Raw genomic sequence first — 20,206 nt, forward strand, 5'->3', positions numbered from 1 at the left:
TATAGCTAGGACACAATAAAGAAAAATGCAAGCATTCCATTGCATATTCTACTCAGCTATGCCTGTACGTATCTGACTTGCACCATCAAATTGTAGAAGGCAATATTGTTCGAGTAAAATATTTAATTCCACAAGCATGACAACTTACTGATGAAGGCTTGGATGAGTACTAAGGCTATTATCCCAGCCAAATTTATCATACGAAAGCTTAAAGGTAATGGGGCTGTCATAAACAAGACTTTGAATGTTGATCAAACTGGCGGAAGAAGTTATAAATGTGATTGTTAATCTCATCTGCTTTTTCCATGTTGATGAAATGCCCGACTCCTTCCATTACAACTACTTCCTGCAAGAGTGGTACATTTTTCTTGAACCAACCATTGTCAATATATTCCTTGACACCAGGCATATGATAAACAAGGTCTTGATCGCCCACAATGAACTTAACTGGTACTTTGATTTCACAACCATCCCATGGTGCCATGAGTTCCCAGTTTCTGTCACAAAAAACAAACCGGGAAAACAGGATTTATGATGCAATCCTGAAAAGGAAGACCTTATAACATCACATAAAAGGAGATGACTGTTGTTAGTGTTGAACTCTTAGTTTCATGGTTTAAATTTTGATAATCTCAAATAAAAAAAAAAAAAAAAAGTGAGATGTGAGATTTAAGCATCTATCTGTTATGAATGATCATTACTATAAATGAATTAAAACTTGGAAAGAATTGAAACATACCGGTCAAAGTTACGGTAATAGTTGATTCCACCGGTAAAGCCTTTCTTGTCAAATTTAGTGACATAGTAATTAACTTCCTCCTCTGACAACCAGGAAGGCAACGTAATTGGGGTATCTGCTGAATGTCAGAATAGTTTCCCTTTGGTTAAATATATTGGACCTGGAACTCGGTATGTTAGGAATTCCCTTACAATTCTCTCTGTACCAATCTCAGCAAACTCAGCCTCTATTACTCCTGGTTCCTGCCATGTTAAAGGGGGCTAAGGCTCTCAAGTGAAATCTAGTTGCATAAAGCGTAAATGTGTGAAATAGCTCTTGAATTATACTATTTTTCATGATTTAATACTTACAAAAAAATTTAACATTAAATATTCAAACTTTATTTTTGTCAAATATTTTGCATCACATTAATTTTGTTACCAATAAACTGATATGACCGAAAAACAATCAATAATATTATAAAAACTGTAGCATTTTTATTGATCAATATTTGCCAACAATGATACAAAATATTTGACGAAAATAAAATTTGGATATCAAATCATTAAAAATAATATAATTTAAGGGTCAAATTAACCCTTGCATAAATTAACCGCTAGCACAAATATAGCCACCTGTGATCAAAATTAACCCATTTTTAGATTCTTGAGATATAACTAAAATTGGCAAAGAAACAGTTACAAATCCTTTCCTACTAACAACATATCGTATTCAAAATTGAATCCAGAATGTTACAAAATTAATAAGTTGTTCAATCAATGAAGAACTGAAAGAAAAAGGCGATACAAAATGCTTGAAGCAGACAAAATTTTACCTGAAATCTGCAGATGTAATAGTCATCACCATAGAAAGCTCTCCAGCCATCAATGGGCTTCATTTGTCGACTAGATTGAATATAAGGCACACTCAGGTTCAACAAAGCTTTCACTTTGTCTGGCCTAAACAAACACAAATACCAAGCCATGTAAGCGCCCCAGTCATGTCCTACCACGAACACCTTCTCTTGGTCAGGAGCAACTGTTTCCAGAAGCTCAATCAGATCCCCCACTATATGGAAGCATGTATAGCTGGTGACTGAATCAGGGGCATCAGTGTCACCGTAGCCCCGTAAGTCAGGAGCCACAGCTCGGTAGCCAAGGGCAGACAAAGCAAGGATCTGGTGGCGCCAAGAGTACCATAGCTCGGGGAAGCCATGGAGGAAAAGAATCAAAGGGCCTTGCCCTTTTTCTGCTACATGCATGTTTATACCATTCACCGCCACTATCTTGTGTTCTATCCCTTCCATTTCCTCACCACTCATCTACTCACAGACCTTTCTTTCTCGATTATCTATGTTTGCATATGAAACTGTAGCCCTTTTTACAGTGCTGAATAGATTTTGGCATATCGTTTTCTATTTATTTTATGATACGTCAAATGTAAATTATATTTTTTGATTTTTTTAAATTAATATATTATTTTTATTAAAATTTTAAATTATATCATTTTTTTTATAAATATTTTAATATCGGTTCAAGTTCACGGTTCTGATTCTTTGGGTTGTCAATTGTCTTAAATATCGAGGCCAACAATAAAGTCAACTTGTCTGCAAGTTGTCTGTTTATGGAGCACAAAACGATGAGAGAATAATAAAACATAAGTAGTTACTCAGTTTTTAATTTAACTGTTAAAAGTGATTGAAGAAACATTAAAGATCTAATTTTGAGTTAAATATTTTTTTATTTATATTAAAATTTTATTTTTTTGATATAATAAAACAATAATAAAATAAACGTAATATTAATGTATTGGATGTGGGTTGTACTTTGCAAAAGGAAAAAGATTAAAACATAATGAAACTTTAATTTTCCTCAAGTTCTTCGCCTTTTGGACTCTCATTTGGACGGATGAAAAGAGAACTGAAATTCTCGTAACTACCTTTTTCCCATGTCATTTTCCCATAGACACTTTTCTGTAGCTTGTCTTTTCACTTTCAGATTTTGTTGATGGGTTCCTTGATAACAAACATTCGCTAACCGTGAGTTTGTATTGAGGGGAGAAGAAGAAAAGGGCAAAAAAAAAAAGGGTAAAAGAATATAAAAGAAATAAAATTTTTATTCTTTTGTTTGAATAAATTTGTAATTTAAAGAAAAAAAAAGGTAGAAATCAAATAAATTTTTTTTTTTTGTGAATTAATTTTTTTTATTACTTTAATTTGGAGGAAAAGTTAAAGAAAAAAAGTTGAAAAATTTTTTTATAAAAAGATTATTATGTTCAATTTTTTTATTAATATTAAAAATTTAATCAAAAAAATTTAAGCAGATCATAATTATTCTGTAATTTTTTTAAAAGTAAGTTTCATATATCTCTTTTAATATAAAATTTTTTTATAATTTTTTGATGATTTAATTTTGATGAATAATTGAATATAAATAGATATATTTTTTTGGTTTATGAGATGTCAGATTAATTCAAAATCTATCAATGCATGTTTGTAAAATATTTTTTAATTTCACTTGATTAAAAATCATTGATATAATAGTAATTGTGATATCAGATAAGATAACAAATATATCATAATATATGAGTGCTCTGAAATCACAAGTAATGAAATGTTATAATTGAAAAAAATTATTATAATGAATCTTTTTTTTTTTCAAATAATAGTTGTTAGAATTTCTTTCTTTTTCTTTCATTTTTTAATTTTAATTATCTAAATAAGGGTTACATGTATATATTTTTTTCCTTTAAAAAACTTTCTTTTCTTTTTTTTTTTTTTCTTTCATTTCTTTTCCTTTCCTTTATTAATATTTATCCAAAGTAAAGCTAAATTGAACTTACTGATCCCTGGACATAAGGCATGCAAATGGGCAGAGATGTCCTATGCCCTATTGAAAATTGTTATAAAAAATGTAGGATATTCGCCCAAATAAATAAAAAAATGATGGTAGGATCTTGGAGTATTTCTGATTTTGAGTCCAAATTCAATGTTTTTATCATGTTAAAACTTTGATTTAGTGGTAAAAAAGAAATTCTAAAATTGTGAAGTATTAATTTCAAATTTGATTGTATGTAATTTGATTATTTAGTTATGTTTTTAATTTATTAGTTTATCGTTCAATAATTATAATTTAATTATGATATAATAATTAATTATTCAATTAATTAATATTTAATCATGATTGTAACTTCTCTTATACTTGTAATTTATTAAAAAAAATATGTTAGTTATAAAAAGGTTTATTAAAGAGAGGTTAAGTTAACCGAATTAATAGAATTAGTAAAATTTGATAATTTTTTTTATATAAGATTCAGATTTAATTTTTTACAATCTTTCTTGATTTTAAAATGAGAAAACGACATCTCCTCCCCTAAAATTTTTATAAAAAAAAACCTAAAACTATTATTTAAAGAAAAAAAAAAAAGCCTAAAACTAATCGCTTTTAAGTGTTCTTGTATTTATTATTATTTATTACTATTTTTTAGTCTCTATCAACAATTTATTTGTTACTTACCTATTGAGAGAGTATAAACAATTACTATAATGTAATTTTTTTTTGTAAATATTGTAATATAATTAATTAATTAAAATTTAATATTAGATATGGTTCATAAAAAAATTATTTTGACTCTATATTTTTAAGTGATGAACTTCTGCATAATTTTTAGATATGATAAACTAATTACAAAATTATAATAAAAAAAATTATAAATAATATGTTTTATTTAATGATAGGCTAACTTTTAAGATTATATTCAAATTCAAGTCTTACTGAATGATATAACCTTAAAAAAACCTAGGTTTAAGTTCTAGGGCACATGGGTTTGATTATTTAATTAAGTTATAGTTTATTAGTTAATTATTTAATAATGTAATAGTTGATTATACAAATATAATACTTGATTATAACTATAATTAAAAAAAAATTATACTCAAAATCAACTAGAAAGTGAATATGAGAAAGCTCACTTGCGGTAAAATGAGGGAAATCACAAGAATAAAACAAAGCAAGCACTCCTCTTCATGTTCTAAATATCTATACTACAACTGCGTATAGATATTTGAGGGATTGAAATTATATATCAATATTGAAAAATCTCTAGTCCAAATCTTCTAAAGAGGAAGTTGCAGTTTAATTATAAATACATTACAGAAAATTAAAATGTAAAAAAATCTTTCTAAGCTTAGTTTTTTTGTTTTTGTATTTTTAAATGATAATAAATTAAAATGTAAAAAGAAAAACAATTTTTTATTTTTTATTTCAATGTTATACCATTTGATTTAATATATACTTTTACCGCAAATCCTGCGTTTCTACTCTGATTGTCTTATATCAGTTTCTAACTCTTTAATTGTGTTTCTCATTCAGTGGTCGCTTGCATGGAACAGCATTTCTAATAAAGTACAGTTAAATTTAAATGTTAATTTTAATAAAAATTATTTAATAAATTTTTTATTAAAATTTTTTAATCACAATCATAATAATAATAATAATTCATCAAAATCAATGTCACCAGATCCAATACAAACTGCCACGTAATGTAGCAAATTCAAACCGTAAAATCCAACGGTTTAAAAGCTGCAGCGCACCGTAATACTCGCTGACCATAAACGCCACCTTCCAAATTCAATTAAATTGCAAAAATAAAAAGGGTTTGAGAAAATTAATTATACTTTAGCTGGTAATAAACAATTTACAGCCTACTGATTTTACCATATAAAAATCGAATTTGTGAAACAAAGAAGAGGAGATGCCAGCTTCGCTACTATCAGAGAAGAGAGCAATTTAGCTGAGCTCAGTTACGAGCATTAACTTTAGATTTCATATTTTTGCAGGTTTGCAAATTATTAAGGATTATTAAAATTAGATATGACAGTTTTGATACATAATAACCGAAAAAATCATTAATAAAATTTGATTTAAAATTTTAAATGAGTTTAATAAAAATAAAAAAAATTTATATTTTTTTGTATAAATACAAATCATATCACATAATTTTCATATAAAATATTATATAAATGCATAAATTATCAATATTTTATATAATAAAAATACACAAATTGTTAGATCTAATTAAAAGTTCCCTCTTGCATATGCATACCAACTTGCTTCCCAAAAACAGCTAAAGAGGAATACATGAAGAAAACGTAACCATCCATTCCATAGAGAAAGGTCATTCATAAAACTGAAAAATAAGTAAAATATTGATAACATATATTATATGGTATGTCCAATCAATTCTCGAAAATGTTTCACATAAACAAAATCCAAAGCAACTTCACACGTTTCTCTGTGAGTAAAATGCCCTGAACAATTGCATGCTGATACCAACCATAGCTACACGTCCATATGAACGTGAGTTTCATCATCTACCAGACTACGAATATGTTCAGTTGAGGACATCAGGCCCAACTCAAAAAAGTTTCTAAGGTTCTCTAATGTTGCCATCATTTTCAGGTAGCAGAAGCACACTGCAGTTCTCTTGAGACTCTATCAAAATTGTGGTCATGTTGACGGCAGGCAGCAGTTCTCATGGTCCCTGAGATTTCTCAAGTTCCCTGCCTCAAAGAATCACACAAACCTACTATCAAGAATGAAAGGTCAGTACTTATACATTCCCATGGTCTTTATTGACCTCCTCCACATTGTTTGTTTCAGATTCACCACTATAGAATCTACTGTTTAAATGTTTGGGAGATGCATAAGGTCCTGAATCCTCACATTCACTCTCTGGTATCGTTGGATCATCAGTTGATTGGTAAGGAAGTGATTGCAAGAAGTTGAAGTATGCATATTTGATATCAAATTGCATGTCATACCCTGCAAATAAAACTTGCACGATTTATCTTCTGAGAAATCGAACCAAATAAGGCAACAAGAAAACATTTAATCCTTACAGTAATTTACAGCAATCGTGCATCCTCCGTCTCCCGGACACTGTCTAACATGATGAAACCACATACTTGGCCTGCACCACCCCGCCGAAACATAAGGATTATGATCCACATAAAACCACTTTCCTTCTTAATATGAAAACCACAATTCTCAAGAACCATACAAGCTTTATTTTAAGTTTCAATTGTGTAGTCATCCAATTCAAATTGGGTAAACATAGAGTCTTAAAATAAGAATGTAACAGTAATACAGACAGCAGAAATGAAAAGCATATAAAAGCAATTGTCACCATCCACGATAAAACTCAGATTGGGAAAGTGGAAACAAATTTTGATGCACAATGCATATGGACAATGAGGAATATAAGGAGAGGCTGATCATACCATTTACTAGAATATGAATTACTCCAATTGATGTGCAAATTGTTGGAGAAAATTAGTCTACAGTCATCAGTTAGACATTAGAGGATCATAAGAAGAGAAGGAAAACTTACAAGTAGAGAACTTCTCCAGCCTTGACGGTAACCTCAAATGGCTTAGGCCCATTAAAATACAACGGAAATTTCGACCTCTCCTGCTCCTCATTCCCCGTTGCTGGGTAAGGATCGACACTACTCCATGGCACGTATCTCACCGGTTCTTCAAGCTCCAAACGAAACTCTCCACTCTCCTGTAAATCAAGAAAACAACACTCTCAAATACAAATTAAAAAAAAAAGGGTTTCCAATTTTTCTACGAGTAATGTTAATCACCCAATTTCAAGAATAGCGGGAAGGAGAAAACCTCGGAATATGAGTACCGAGCTGCTGGGTATTCCCTAATATACATCCGGTGAACGTCAGTAGGTGGGAGTAGCAAAAAATGCTTCTCCCCCGAGACGACGGCGTACAAATTCTCGTAATGGTCTTTATGGAAAGAAGTCTGGGACAGATGGTTTCCAATCCAGAGATTGACGGCCTCCGGAAGGCAACCTAAGGCCTCAGAAGCCCATGGAATATGGCCATCGCAGTCGGACTTGAGTTCCCGATACTCAGTCCTGAAGCAGTCGTTTTGCTGCTGCAAATATGCTACCAAGTGATTGGGTGGCTGACAGATGAGGCTGAGGGCTTGAGGGAAAGGGGTGGGTTGGACATGGGCTGAGACGAAGCAGAGAGAAGGGTGCAAAGGGTGGGGGACGAGGGCGTCAGCATATCCATCGGGAGTGAGATGGAGGGAGACGAGAGAGGAGGAGAGGGCAGTGGAGAGGTAGGAAGGGGCGGGCCAAAGGGAAAGGGCTGGCCAGTGAGAGATGGCGTTGGAGATTATGCAGGGTTTGTTTTGGGACACAAAGTCTCTGAGGAACTGGATAGGGGTGGGTCGAGAGTGGAGGCGGTCCACGGAGTTTCCTAGGCTGACCTCCCTCACTTCCTCCCACAGGGATTCTACTTCTTTTCCTCTCATTTCAGCAGCGGCTCTATTATGTTGGATTTGGGCTGTTTCACTTGGAGATGGAGCCACTATTAAGCTAGCATATCTCTAAGACTCTTACCAAATTTTTTTTCCCAAGGAAAGACGTTTAACTGTTCTAATTCATTGAAAATTTGCATGGCTATACCATCTAATGTTGTTGCACATTGTGTTAGCTTTTAAAGTTTGTGCCTATCTGTGACAATTGAGAAGATCTGCCATATGATGTGGTAAGTAAATTTCATTAAACCAGTCTTAAAATTAAACAAAACGATTTACTGTATGTTTGATTGCAAAGCTGCAGCTACTGGCAGCCTTGGTGATTTGCATTCATATTTTAAGTTTTTGCTTGCAGAAAATTCACTTGCACAATTAGGAGGCAAAAGTTAGGTAAGAAGTCAGGCTCCAGCACATAATGAAGGGCTAATCCTATTTGATTGAGATTAATAATCTCTTAGTTGATGTAGAGAAGATGCATCACGAGTATTTTGGGACTTCTGGATTGTGCACAAGAAATTATGGTTCAATTCTTATAGTGTAATATCCAACTTTGAGAATAATTTGAACCCACTTTCTATTTTTTTCAAAGTGAATTCTCCACTGACATGGTATCAGGGAGGCTTGGGCACATATAAATGCACCCAAGACTGGCATTAATTTCACCAAGGATGAGAAGATGAATGGGGATATACAGAATTGAACAATAATCAATTGTTAATTGTTATCAGCAACAAATACTAAAGCTGTGACCGCCACTAAACCTCAATTCTACAAACGGATAGCTAGTTAAACCTAAATGCAACACATTAATAAAACATGACCAGGAGCTAATCATGGGGTGAATCATTCTAAAGGTAGTAGCATTACCTCATGGGTCTGGCCAGGTGAGTTGTCCTCATTCTCAAGAACTATTTCATGTCATGCGAATTAGGAGCACAACCATGATAAAAATACATATCATGACAAAGATCAGAAGCCATTGGAAACATGTAGTCTTAGAAGTTTCTGAATATATCATCATGGCACAGACATTAGCATGTCCAGTGCTAGCAAGACTATGATCGACAGCCATCTCTGTGGAATCAAGTATCTGTAATACGCCATAATCAGTTTGTTAGACCACTAACAAACAGTTGTAATATAAAACATGGAAAGTAAGATAGCAAGATAATTCTCACAAACACTCACACATTCACACATATAATAGGTATAAATGCCCAGAGGTGCATCAGGAAAACATCAAAATCCCAAATGCTCCGTTAGTTGAACAAAAGGGATAAAAGAGATGCATAAACTTGGCAAAAATCTGCTTTTGGATCAGGACTTGATCAAATCGTCTAGAGTCAGACACCAAGATCCAATGGGTGACTTATATATGAAAACATCAATTCAATATAATGTCATTTCCATTTTCACTAAAAAAAAAAAAACAAAAACAAAGAAGCTATAATAAATGAGTAGGTGAGATACCACAAGAAGAAATATATAAACAATATAACATACTATTACAGCATCCTTTTATACGTTTAAAACCTAGCCACCATTCTAGTTATTTCATAGAAGTACCTACATTGTAAGCTGAATTAAGGTAATCCCACTCATTAGAAATTTATAAAATGTGACCTAATCCAGACTTAAATCCAGTAATGAGGATACTACTAACTGCTTCAGAGGAGAAATTAGACTCTAATCTCATAATGCATCAACTCTCAATGTGCATTATGCACGGTAAGAAACCACACAAGGTTTCACAGTATTTATAAACAAATGAAGACATACACATGAGTAAAATAATAAGTAAAAAATTATCTGCTTCCATATTCTCCAAAACATATAAAATTGACACATGCAATGTCCTATCAAGAGTGATTATCAGTGTAAGGAACCATGGAACACTCAATAGTAAACAAGTGAAATTTACTTTTTCAGTGTTCTCCAATGACTGGCTCATAATGAGACTACTCTCTTTAAGTTGCCTTGCCAACCCAACCATCTCATCTGTTAAATCCTCCTGAAGCTTTCTGTTTTCGAGGAGAATAAAATTAACAGCCATTAGCAGCAATGTAAACTGATAAACATGGAGATACCTTCAAGCTTTATAATCATTCAGGGTACGTCCATTAAGACATAGCTTTGACATATGAAGTATAATTGCAAGATGAGCCATTTACTGAACTCATCATAATTGCAGTTCCTTCTGGCAGGGAGATATCATAATTTGCTCTTAATAAAATGTTAACTCTATCTAGGACAAAGCATAATTTTGACTCTAAGTATCAATAAGCAATAGCAATATCAAATGATACCTGTGCTTCTGTATATGCGCTTCTGCTGCAGCATCCAGTTTGATAGGTGTAGATGTATCAGCCTCAATGGTGCCAAGAGTTCTATCTTCGATGCTTGAGGTAGGCCTGTTCAATTGCTCAAAGCAATCAAAACAAAACTTATGATAAAAAAAAAAAAAGAGCATTTTTCAAGAGCTAATATGAATTATACTCATCCTCAGTCCTTAAGATTCACTTACACAACTCTCCTTAATCCTGGAGAAGAAGGCATGTGATTTTCTGAATCTGATTTAGGACTCTGTTTAAAAGAGTTTCTTCTGTCGGGCTCTTGGGATACCTTAATATTGGGCTAGAAATTAGCCATATAAAAGAATGGTTAACTATCACAACCTCTGTAAATAAGAATCAAGAGTCAGTGGACACACATGGACAAGCATGCATGTGCAGACAAGCAAAATGCATACAGACTGATGCAGCCATGGAAGAAAAAATTTATTTCTTCGACATTTATAATTTCAGAACTAGTATTTTTGGATTTTTCCGTTACAAATCCCGGTTACTCTTTGAATCATTATAAGATAAGCTTTAAAGATCATATAAACACACCACTGTGGCTGTTAATTCTGAAGCAACATCCTCAATCTCCTTTGAATAATCATTGACCACAGCACTTGAAACTCTGGGGAAGAAATGCAAATTAAAATTGAAAAGTTAATAAGCTATCTCAGAAACAAAGCAATTAAATCTGTTACATAAGAGAAGAATCAATTATGAAAAAGCATCTCTTATATTATTGTAATCCTAACAAATTAAAACCAAGAAGCAGCTCAATCAAATTAAAGCATAATAAGGGAAGAAAAATGAACCTTGGTAAACCTTCTGGTGTTCTCTCTTCAGCTAACTGTTCTAATAGTTCTCATAAAGTAGCAACATACTGCAAAGGAAAAGAAAAGTTGAATTCTTTACATCATTCGCATATTTAAAAGGAAAAAAAAAATCATATAAAAGGAAAACAAAATTCAAAGGAAAATAAAAACTCTCAGGAAGAAAACCAGTCAGCAGTCCGTGAAAGACAAGGAAGCTAAACCATCTCCAGAGAATATAATTAACAATAAGAGTTGAAACATGAGCGGACATACATGTATGAGTTTAGAATGATTTTGTTGTTGGGGTGCAGCTACAAGTAACCTCCGAAAATTCAATTCTGTTTTACTCAGTCCCATCTCTATGCCTTGTCCTGTAACCGACTTTTATAAACAATTGATAAACAAAACCAATACTCAAAGAAACAATTACTGAGCAGTTTTTTCATAAATTCCAGTATAACTGAAGGAGCAAAACCAAGTTTGAGAATACCTGCAGGCAGGTAAGAGTTGATATGATTTTGGCTTGTGACGGTGGCAGTTCCAGTTCCCCTGATATAAGCCTTGTCTTTACAATCGGTACATGTAGGTAATTGCACGCGCCAAAATAGAACCAGAAATGTTTTATATCCCATACCATCTACCTCTGTCCTGACTTCTTGGGTTTCAGTGTCTCAATTCCAATGGAAAACACAAAAGCTTTTGGCCTTTGGATTGCTCTCTGGCGCTGGTGCCTTTCTTTCTTCTTTCCTTGTGATATCTGTAATTTTATTTATTTTCTGTCTTACCGTCTCCAAAAACGAAATAAATAGAAAAGGTTTTCAAACTCCATTCTTTTTTTTTCTTTCGATCCCTTTGATTTTGATGCTAGACCTTTAACTTCAACTTTCAAAGTCCGAATTTAGTCTTTCAATTATATAATATACATCATTTCTCGTTTAGATATTAGGTAATTTATATTATATAAAAATAAATATTAATATTATAATATATATATATAAAAAAAATATGTTAAGTAATTGATGTTTTAAAATTTAATAAAAAAAATTTTCAATTACTAATGAATTACTAAGGAAAATAGATCAAAATATGTAATTAGTCTATATATTCATAAAAAATTGAGATTTAATTATTTTAATATAATTCATAAAAATTTAATCTTTTACCATATTATTTTGCTAATTTAAGTCCAATTAATAACTCTATCAACTCAACTCACAATAAAACTTATGCTCACCAAAGGATGGAGATGGTTTCAAAATCTTTTATAGCAAAAGCATATAATAATATAACATTTAATTATAAAATTGTGATAATAAAAATTCAAAAATAACTCTACTGTAAAAAAATTCTAAGACAACCTAATTTTGAACAAACGAGAAGGAATGGTAGTGGAAGTTGCTACTCAAGGGAGCATCAATGGCAAAAAATACAGAACAGTGTATTGCTTTGGTCCATATTATGTTCAAACATTCCAGGAGTCAAAGGCACAATAAAAAAATGGTAAAATATAAGTGCATAAAAAAGGAAAGAAATCTAAAGTGTTGTTTGATTTAAGAAAATATCTGCACTCATTATCATAGTCTTGTTGAACAGAATCTGCATTCATTCATTGAAGAAGTTGATAACATTCATCATCCAATGCAAATATATTATTGATTTGGTTTCAAATCATTTATCTTTGCATAACATGAAAAGGAGAATTCTAAGATATATAAAGTTGTTGTCCAACTCTAACCATCTCTCATGGAGAAAGAAACTAGAGTATTGTTTATCACAGTATCTTCTTATGATATTGTTAAGGGTATTTGATGTTTAAAAGGATATAGTGATTGTTTTTTCTTTCAAAGCTTTCAACAGACAATCAGAGATATCTTTATCATTTGTGCTAACTTGACCTGAGATTGTCGTGTCACCTTAATTTAGTTTTGTTCTAATTATCCCTTTATGATCCCGTCAGCTTACTTATAAATAGAGAGACTCAATTATCAAGAAGAAAGGTTTATTCAATTCATCTTTCTCTCCTTCTTGCTTTTTTACTCTTTGATCGACCTAATTTTATTGACTTACATATCGGAATGCAAACGTAAAGAATATCCTTTGTCTTGACCTTTATCTTTAACTTTCATTTTCTTTTGCATACACACGAATACCTTCAAGTCGGAGCTCCATACCAATATTTGACGTGTCAAAGTTTATCTCCGAGCTCTTTCCCCAATCCAAAATTAGTACAAACAGAAATGAAGATTGTAAACGCCGCAAACAATTTTTGTTGACATTATAACTTTTGAGGAATTCATAAAAACGGAATAAAAATGGAAATTTTGAGAGAGATGATACAAATAATGCGAAAAAGATCATGCAATGAAATAAATGCTCAAGACTAACGAAAGCCCCGTATATCTTTTTCCAAGAAACTATTCTATTACCCCACCGTAAACAAAGTCTTACGAAAACTCTTTCCCTGTCAGCCAATACCACAATTCGCTTTCCAACCAAGTTTTCGCCTGATTCACAAAAACTGAATGACGTGATTGTCTTTTCTGTGAGGGAGCGAGGAAAAAGTATTTTAAAGGGTTCATTTAAGATATATGGTTCTACTTCTACATGTAAAAATGGTAAAATTTTGAAGTAATTGGTCCAAATTCTGATAGCCTCTACGTCTGGCACTGAAGACGATGACAATACATATTAGCATTCAGCTTGAGATGAGAGCTGTTCACATGCCACAGTGAACCTTGAAAAGTATAAACTGCATAACAGTGCATATCTTACAGATTGTTTCAGTAAGTCTTATTATCCTGCTTTTTTCCATTTCTCCCTTGGCCTCAATATTTTGTAAGATTTGATGCCGTGAGTTCAGAGGAGATTTAAAAATGGAGCGGAAATTGTGCGAAAAAATTTCATATATTCTAGTTCACTAAAAACAATTTCCTGAATCCATCAGGGCAAATAATCAGTGTTCTCAACAACACCCTTCTGATAAAAAAATGAGGATCAACTCGTCGGTGCAAAATATATGTAATATGAGAAATAACAAAAGGCCAAGTAACGAGAAATGTAATAATATATGTCTCATCAACAATAACAATTTAGTTTGAAAGAGATTAGAAGCAAAATGCGGCTAAGCATCAACATTTGCAAAACATCACACTTGGTCACATATTAAATTCCTAGTAACAGTCAAATCCTACTTCAAAGAACAAAATGTACAGATAGCAGATCATAACAGAAACATGATCACCCCTATCGAAAAGATCAAGGAACACAAAAGCATTCAACTATAATCTTGTAGTCAGAATATCTCTGCATCATGTATTGGTAAAAGGCTTTTTGCGGGTGAAAGAAGAGCCACGGCACTGCGATCTGGACTTGAGAATTTCCGGTATACTGCCTTGAGTTTACTTTCTGCAGCTTTGGAGTGTAATTTGACCAACAGTTTTGCACAATTCCTGTTACACATCAGAAAAGAACTTATCAATTTTTTGATCAAAATTGGAAAAGTAAAAGAAAGGAAAAATGGAAGAGGGATTACATTAGCTGGTCTTCAGAGTAGCCTGTGTGGTGCTTCAGAGTTTCACTCCAAAGAGGGCTCTTGTCAAGGGTGCATTTCGCAGCATATACCGCAGCAGCAGCTAACATAGAAGGACAGTACAAAACTATAGTTGGGTATTGCATCAGACCAAGCTCAGCAAGGAAAAACACCAAATCCTTCATCTGCATGCATTTTCACCCAAAATGAACCAAACTGTACTTAAAAAATTCTGAAGGGACGAGCTGTTAGATAAAATTTTACCTTTTCATCAGATGGAATAGAGGCTTTGATGAACCGGATGAGGAAGACATATGGAGTAGGAACTGTTAGGTACCATTCTAACTTATCCAAGATTGATTTCTCCATGACCAAGACCTGCTCTCTAGCATAAGCATTGTCTGATATGAAAACGAAGTCATTGACCTGTAAAATTGAAAACCAGAAGACAAAGTAAGAGAAGCAGCAATATCAGCAGAAGCAAAACCAAATTATAAAATGCACACAAAAAGTACCTCTGGTGCCCAAATCTCTTCATACTTGCATGCTATTAGCATTGCACTAATGCCTACTAATTGCAGTTCCTTTCTAGGTACAACCTTCACTGAAAGGAATCGATCAACAATGTTAATGGTAAGATAGAGTGTTTCTGGCATAAGGTCGAATTTGCGATGGACTTCAATCAACCAGTCAACCAGGATTGATCTCATCTTGGCATTGATATCTGGCTGCAAATCCATATAGTCACGTACTCGACCATCGTCCTGCATCAGAAGACTTGTGACGTTAGCATATGAAATATATAGAAGAAAAAAATCACAATTAAAAGTGAAAGATTATTACTTCTGTGAGCTTGTAGAACTTGTAGATATCATCCACATATTCAGTAACAGCCAACTCATTATCAGCATCAGCTCCATCAACGTCCTCAATCAAATCATTAAGCTTAATGGTAAGTCCACAAGCAGCCTGAAGTGAAATCATTTCAATCCACAAACAGTAAACAACACGAAAAAACAAAAAAGCAGTCAATTCTTTCACTTGATATATAACCTTGCTCCGAGCAGAGAGGATTGAAGTAAGGGTTTTGACTTCCTTCTTGGAAGATCCTTCGCTTCTGCTAACATGTCTACTTTTCTCAGTTTTTTCATCAGAACTTATCACAATCACAGACTCAGGTTTTGGTTTGTCAACCTTGTCAACTGCCTTCCTTTGGGCTGCTACCCCCTTTGTGACACCACCTCCTTTCACAGGTTGTGCAACAGCAACAACTCCTTCAGTAATTGGTTTCTACAAGCAAACCAAGAGCAATTAATGATTGGTACTATTTGCAACTATGAGTATCTATGACTAAAAGTGAGGAGAAGGAAAAGGAAAATTTAATGTTTATGGAACTACCTTTCCTTGTGCTGCTCGTTCATTGACAAAATTGCCAATGTCTTGAAGAACTCTTCGATTCCTTCCATCTACTACTACATTTTTCTGCTTCACTTCTCCTGAAAAAAGAAAAACCCCAAAAGTCAAGAATAATATAGAACATATCAAAACAATGAACAATGAATAATTTTCCCAATAAATCTTATTTCTGATTTTATGTTTGTAGAAGTATTCTTTTTCTTATGTTTCAGATAAGAAATCAACATAAATATATATATATATATATATATATATTTTCCTTCCTATTCCATGCATCACGAAACAAGAATTCTTTCCCTTTTTTCTTGATTTTCTTTGATATTTTCTTTCCCTTCAAAGTTTCCATGAACCAAATAGAGCTTAAAGAAACTAACCAAACAATTCTACGTTTAACAAAAGGAAGTCAGCAAATCAAACTACAGAAGCCTCAGAATGTCATTCAAAATAAAAACGAATACTAGTGAATTAAAGAACCAGTCCAAATCCTGAAGCTGATTTAACAAAATATCCCCAGAAAGGAAAAGAAATAGAATCAAAATCAAACAACAGAACTAGCAAATAAGAAAAACCCCTCCAAGGATCCTATGATCAGTGAAAAAAATCTCAAAATTCAACAGAAATGAACGCAAATATCAAAACCCAGAAAGAATCAAGAGACAGAAAAAAAAAAAAAAAAACCATTGTTTTCATGCTGAGGAACAACTGCTCTAGGCGCCATATCCGGTTCTTCTTCTTTTTCTACAGCCTGGCCTAAAACTCCACCAATGCTGGCTAACAAAGATGAAAGGAACACCTGGAGACGGCTTCCACGCGTCTCCCCTTCTAGGTTACTAGTCGCCACCCTCTAACTCTTTTCCTTAATGCAAAAGTTCTTGGTTTCTGCTATTTTTCTTTCTTGTTTTTCAGTTTTTGAATGGATTTGCCTTTGTTAATGAGAATGAGTTGTTAATTGCCTTTTTCAATAGTCGAATTTCCTTTTGAAGCAATGTGAAAAGGAAGGCACGCTTCTCCCCAACGGTCCAATTTCTGAAATCGAATTTTGACCGTTTGATTGAATTCGAATCTAACGGCTATCAAGCACCTTGTTTTGGAATTTTCTAGCCGTTATAGGTGTACGGGCATTTGGGTGCGTGGATTAATGAGTTGGGTTGGGTTGAGTTTTGCAGAGATGGGAATTGGGCCGACTGGAGTTTGAAAGACAAGTTAGTTGACAAAAAATTAGGAACTCAATGATATATAAAACCTTAACCGCATTTGGGGTAAGAAAATTGAATATTTGATTTAGTTTTGGATTGATTTGTTTTTGTTTGGTGATGATATTAAAGGTATATATTAAGTTTAGATTAAATTTTGGATTAAAATATGAAAAAAATTGAATCAAATTATATATTTTTATTAGCTTATATATATTTAAAATTTTATAAGATAAAATAATTATTTTATATCTAAATCTATTTCAATATATTAAAAATTATATTAAAATAATATATAAAAAATTAAAAAAAGTTAAATTTAAAAAATTGATGAATTGAACCGATTTGGTGAAATTCTATTTGGATTGGATCGTATAAAAATTTAGTTCGAATTCGGATCAGATTTTAAAAATTTATAATTTTATATATTGTCATAATGTAAAGATCTATAGATCTATCGTTAGATAAACTTAGAGAGTTGTCACAAATTTTTTTTTGTTTAGGTGTGATTAGTCACCTAACTGAACTGTTAAAGAGAAGTCCTAAACTAAACTCAAATATCTTTAAAAGATAGATTCTAATCCATAAAATCATATCTAGGTTCAAGAATACAGTTATATGTAAGAAATGTTATAGCACATTCACAACACTTATCTAAAAGATGGTACCAGTTTGATTTCATTTTATCTAAACTTTAAAACATGTTAGTTATTTACCTAATAATTTAATTATTGTAAATCGATCCTAAAATTACTCCAACCGTTTAGTAGTAATTTAAGACAATTTTCTCATCTTAGGAGTATTCATAGAGACTAGTGTCTCACTTGAAAAGGTTTCATCTGATTTATTAATGTATTTTTCAAAAAATTAATAATTTAAAAATAATTAATAAAATTCTTCAATAATTTGATAGGATTTTATTTCGATACATATCTCCCAATAGTTTGGTGAGATTTTCATTTGAAAACCTTTCCATGAAATTTTAAAAAGAGTCATTAAATCTTGCAATAGTTTTTTAAGATTTAACTCGATATTTAAATTTTCTAATAATTTGATAGGATTGAAAATTTATTTTTTCAAAAAATTCATTAAGTTCTCTAATTGTTTGCTAGTACTTAATTCAAAATTTGAATCCTTCAATCATTTGGTAGAATTGAAATTCATTTTTCATAAAAAAAATTCATTATGAAATTCTCAAATATTTTAGTAGAATTTATAATTTAAAATTTCTAAACCTATAAAAATCCTCAAATGTTTCATAGGAATTATGAATTTATTTTAAATTTTGTTAAAATATCAATTAAAATAAATAAAATTTACACAAGTAATATAAATAAATAAAATAAAAAAGTTCCCATTAAAAACAATTAAAATAAGCAAATTTTAAATAAATAAAATAAAACGAAATAAATTTTTTTAAAAAATTTACCAAAATGGGAACGACTCAACTCAACTTAAGTTGTGGCTCAATTACAGAAACCAAACAACTGAAGGAGTGGCTTAGCTTGGCTTCAACAAAGGTTACTAGAAAATAGGTCATGCATTGTGGGTCAGGTCAGACTTTGGGATAACATGCAGATCTTGTTCGGGTCAAGGATTTCAAAATGACATTGTTTTAGAGTAATGTAAAAGGTAAATTTTTTTATTCTTTCTTAAAATTCTGCTGAACCTTCTCTCTTTCCTCCTTCTGCTTCCTAGCTATTAGTTTCTACAAAAGTTCACCAAAAAACTCAATAGTTTTTAGAAATCATCATCGATAAATTCAAGGAGTTGTTGAGAAATTCTAGTGTCATAAAAAAAGTCACTGAAAACTACAAATCTCGTCAAAAAATTTAAACTTTCATTGAAAAATTCAAACTTCTTCCAAAATTTTCCATAAATTTTTTTTAAAAAAAATTAAAACCTTTTGGGCTTCTGGAATCCTTCAAAACACTAACTAGACCAAATTAAAATCTCATGACTCATAAATTTCCAAAAAAACCTTTTTTTTTTCTTTTTTCTCTCAAAATTTTTTTGTTGCTCTAATTGTTATCTATGTTGTGTGTCTTTGCTATGATTTACAAGGCCTATTTATAGGTCATTGTTCTGGTTTAATAAGTGTTCTACTAGAATTTGATTTCTTCAAAATCCCACCTTATCACCGGGTTAGGATGGGTTTTATCTCCAAGAAACATCCTTTATTAATTTTGAAGTTTAAAAGCATGAATTATCACTTAAGGATAAAATTTAATCCAACTTCATCACTGGTCAATCCTTTTTCAATTAAGTTTCAACCATTTACAATTTTCTTTAATTTTTTTTTTGAAATAACCAAGTAATGAGATAAATTAAATCTAAGATAAACCATAATAAAACTTAAAATAGATAAAGGAAATAAAAATAAAAATAAAAAATAAGTAAATACGATAAATAAGATAAAAATATATAAATAAACACAAAATAAAAACATGAAATAAATAAATAAATAAATAATACATAGAACAAAAATCTAGTAATTGGGCTTAGAGTAAGTCCAGGCCCAATTAGTTTGGGACCTCAACTAAATAAAGTGTTTATAGTTGTCCATTTTTATGCATTTTCTATGCAATAAAAATTGTGCAAAAACATAGACAATCTATTATGTCTAGGCTCAAATTATTCTTTATTTTTTTTTGGAATGTTTTTGAATATAAAGGCACACAACTACTAAAAATTAAGGTCTTTTTCAACGCAAAAGCATACAATTTTAAAAATTAAGGACTCTTTCAACATGAAAGAAGGCACATAACTTTAAAAATTAAAGGCTCCTTTAATATAAAGGCACACGATTTTAAAAATTAAAGGTCCTTTCAATATGAAGGCACACGACTTTAAAAAT

At 31.7% G+C, this 20,206-nt stretch overlaps 3 protein-coding genes and 2 pseudogenes across 5 annotated transcripts; all 5 read right to left on the reverse strand.

Annotated features, from left to right (window-relative positions):
* Window positions 1-16: 16 nt before the first annotated feature.
* On the reverse strand, window positions 17-484 carry LOC149518398 (epoxide hydrolase 1 pseudogene; annotated as a pseudogene).
* On the reverse strand, window positions 17-2,125 carry LOC111286774 (epoxide hydrolase 2-like). 2 transcript variants are annotated; one of them, XM_022876968.2, is made up of 3 exons: window positions 1,554-2,125; window positions 740-981; window positions 17-497 (listed from the first exon to the last, which is right to left on the reverse strand). In XM_022876968.2, the coding sequence occupies exons 1-2, from the start codon at window positions 2,037-2,039 to the stop codon at window positions 865-867; spliced, it is 603 nt and encodes a 200-aa protein (XP_022732703.2). In that variant the 5' UTR covers window positions 2,040-2,125; the 3' UTR covers window positions 17-497; window positions 740-864. The 2 variants fall into 2 exon arrangements, with proteins under 2 accessions (XP_022732703.2, XP_089618160.1); XM_089762034.1 differs by lacking the exons at window positions 17-497; window positions 740-981 and adding an exon at window positions 1,216-1,353.
* A 3,787-nt stretch (window positions 2,126-5,912) lies between these two features.
* On the reverse strand, window positions 5,913-8,351 carry LOC111285548 (2-oxoglutarate (2OG) and Fe(II)-dependent oxygenase superfamily protein). The gene is made up of 4 exons (XM_022875042.2): window positions 7,398-8,351; window positions 7,109-7,284; window positions 6,618-6,688; window positions 5,913-6,540 (listed from the first exon to the last, which is right to left on the reverse strand). Exons 1-4 carry the CDS (start codon window positions 8,052-8,054, stop codon window positions 6,329-6,331), a joined length of 1,116 nt encoding a protein of 371 aa, XP_022730777.2. The 5' UTR covers window positions 8,055-8,351; the 3' UTR covers window positions 5,913-6,328.
* LOC111285706 (uncharacterized) lies at window positions 7,154-12,142 on the reverse strand (annotated as a pseudogene). The gene is made up of 9 exons (XR_016342780.1): window positions 11,702-12,142; window positions 11,485-11,582; window positions 11,212-11,279; window positions 10,952-11,024; window positions 10,585-10,694; window positions 10,367-10,471; window positions 9,982-10,081; window positions 8,928-9,150; window positions 7,154-7,284 (listed from the first exon to the last, which is right to left on the reverse strand). The product of XR_016342780.1 is annotated as an uncharacterized LOC111285706 (transcript).
* A 2,105-nt stretch (window positions 12,143-14,247) lies between these two features.
* LOC111285551 (G2/mitotic-specific cyclin S13-7-like) lies at window positions 14,248-17,107 on the reverse strand. The gene is made up of 8 exons (XM_022875055.2): window positions 16,835-17,107; window positions 16,139-16,236; window positions 15,794-16,030; window positions 15,584-15,709; window positions 15,256-15,504; window positions 15,005-15,166; window positions 14,744-14,925; window positions 14,248-14,660 (listed from the first exon to the last, which is right to left on the reverse strand). The coding sequence occupies exons 1-8, from the start codon at window positions 16,872-16,874 to the stop codon at window positions 14,504-14,506; spliced, it is 1,251 nt and encodes a 416-aa protein (XP_022730790.2). The 5' UTR covers window positions 16,875-17,107; the 3' UTR covers window positions 14,248-14,503.
* Between the last annotated feature and the right edge of the window lie 3,099 nt (window positions 17,108-20,206).

Source organism: Durio zibethinus, chromosome 6 (genome assembly GCF_047325235.1).
Source record: "Durio zibethinus cultivar Kanyao isolate XHJ-2024 chromosome 6, ASM4732523v1, whole genome shotgun sequence".
Taxonomy (NCBI): domain Eukaryota; kingdom Viridiplantae; phylum Streptophyta; class Magnoliopsida; order Malvales; family Malvaceae; genus Durio; species Durio zibethinus.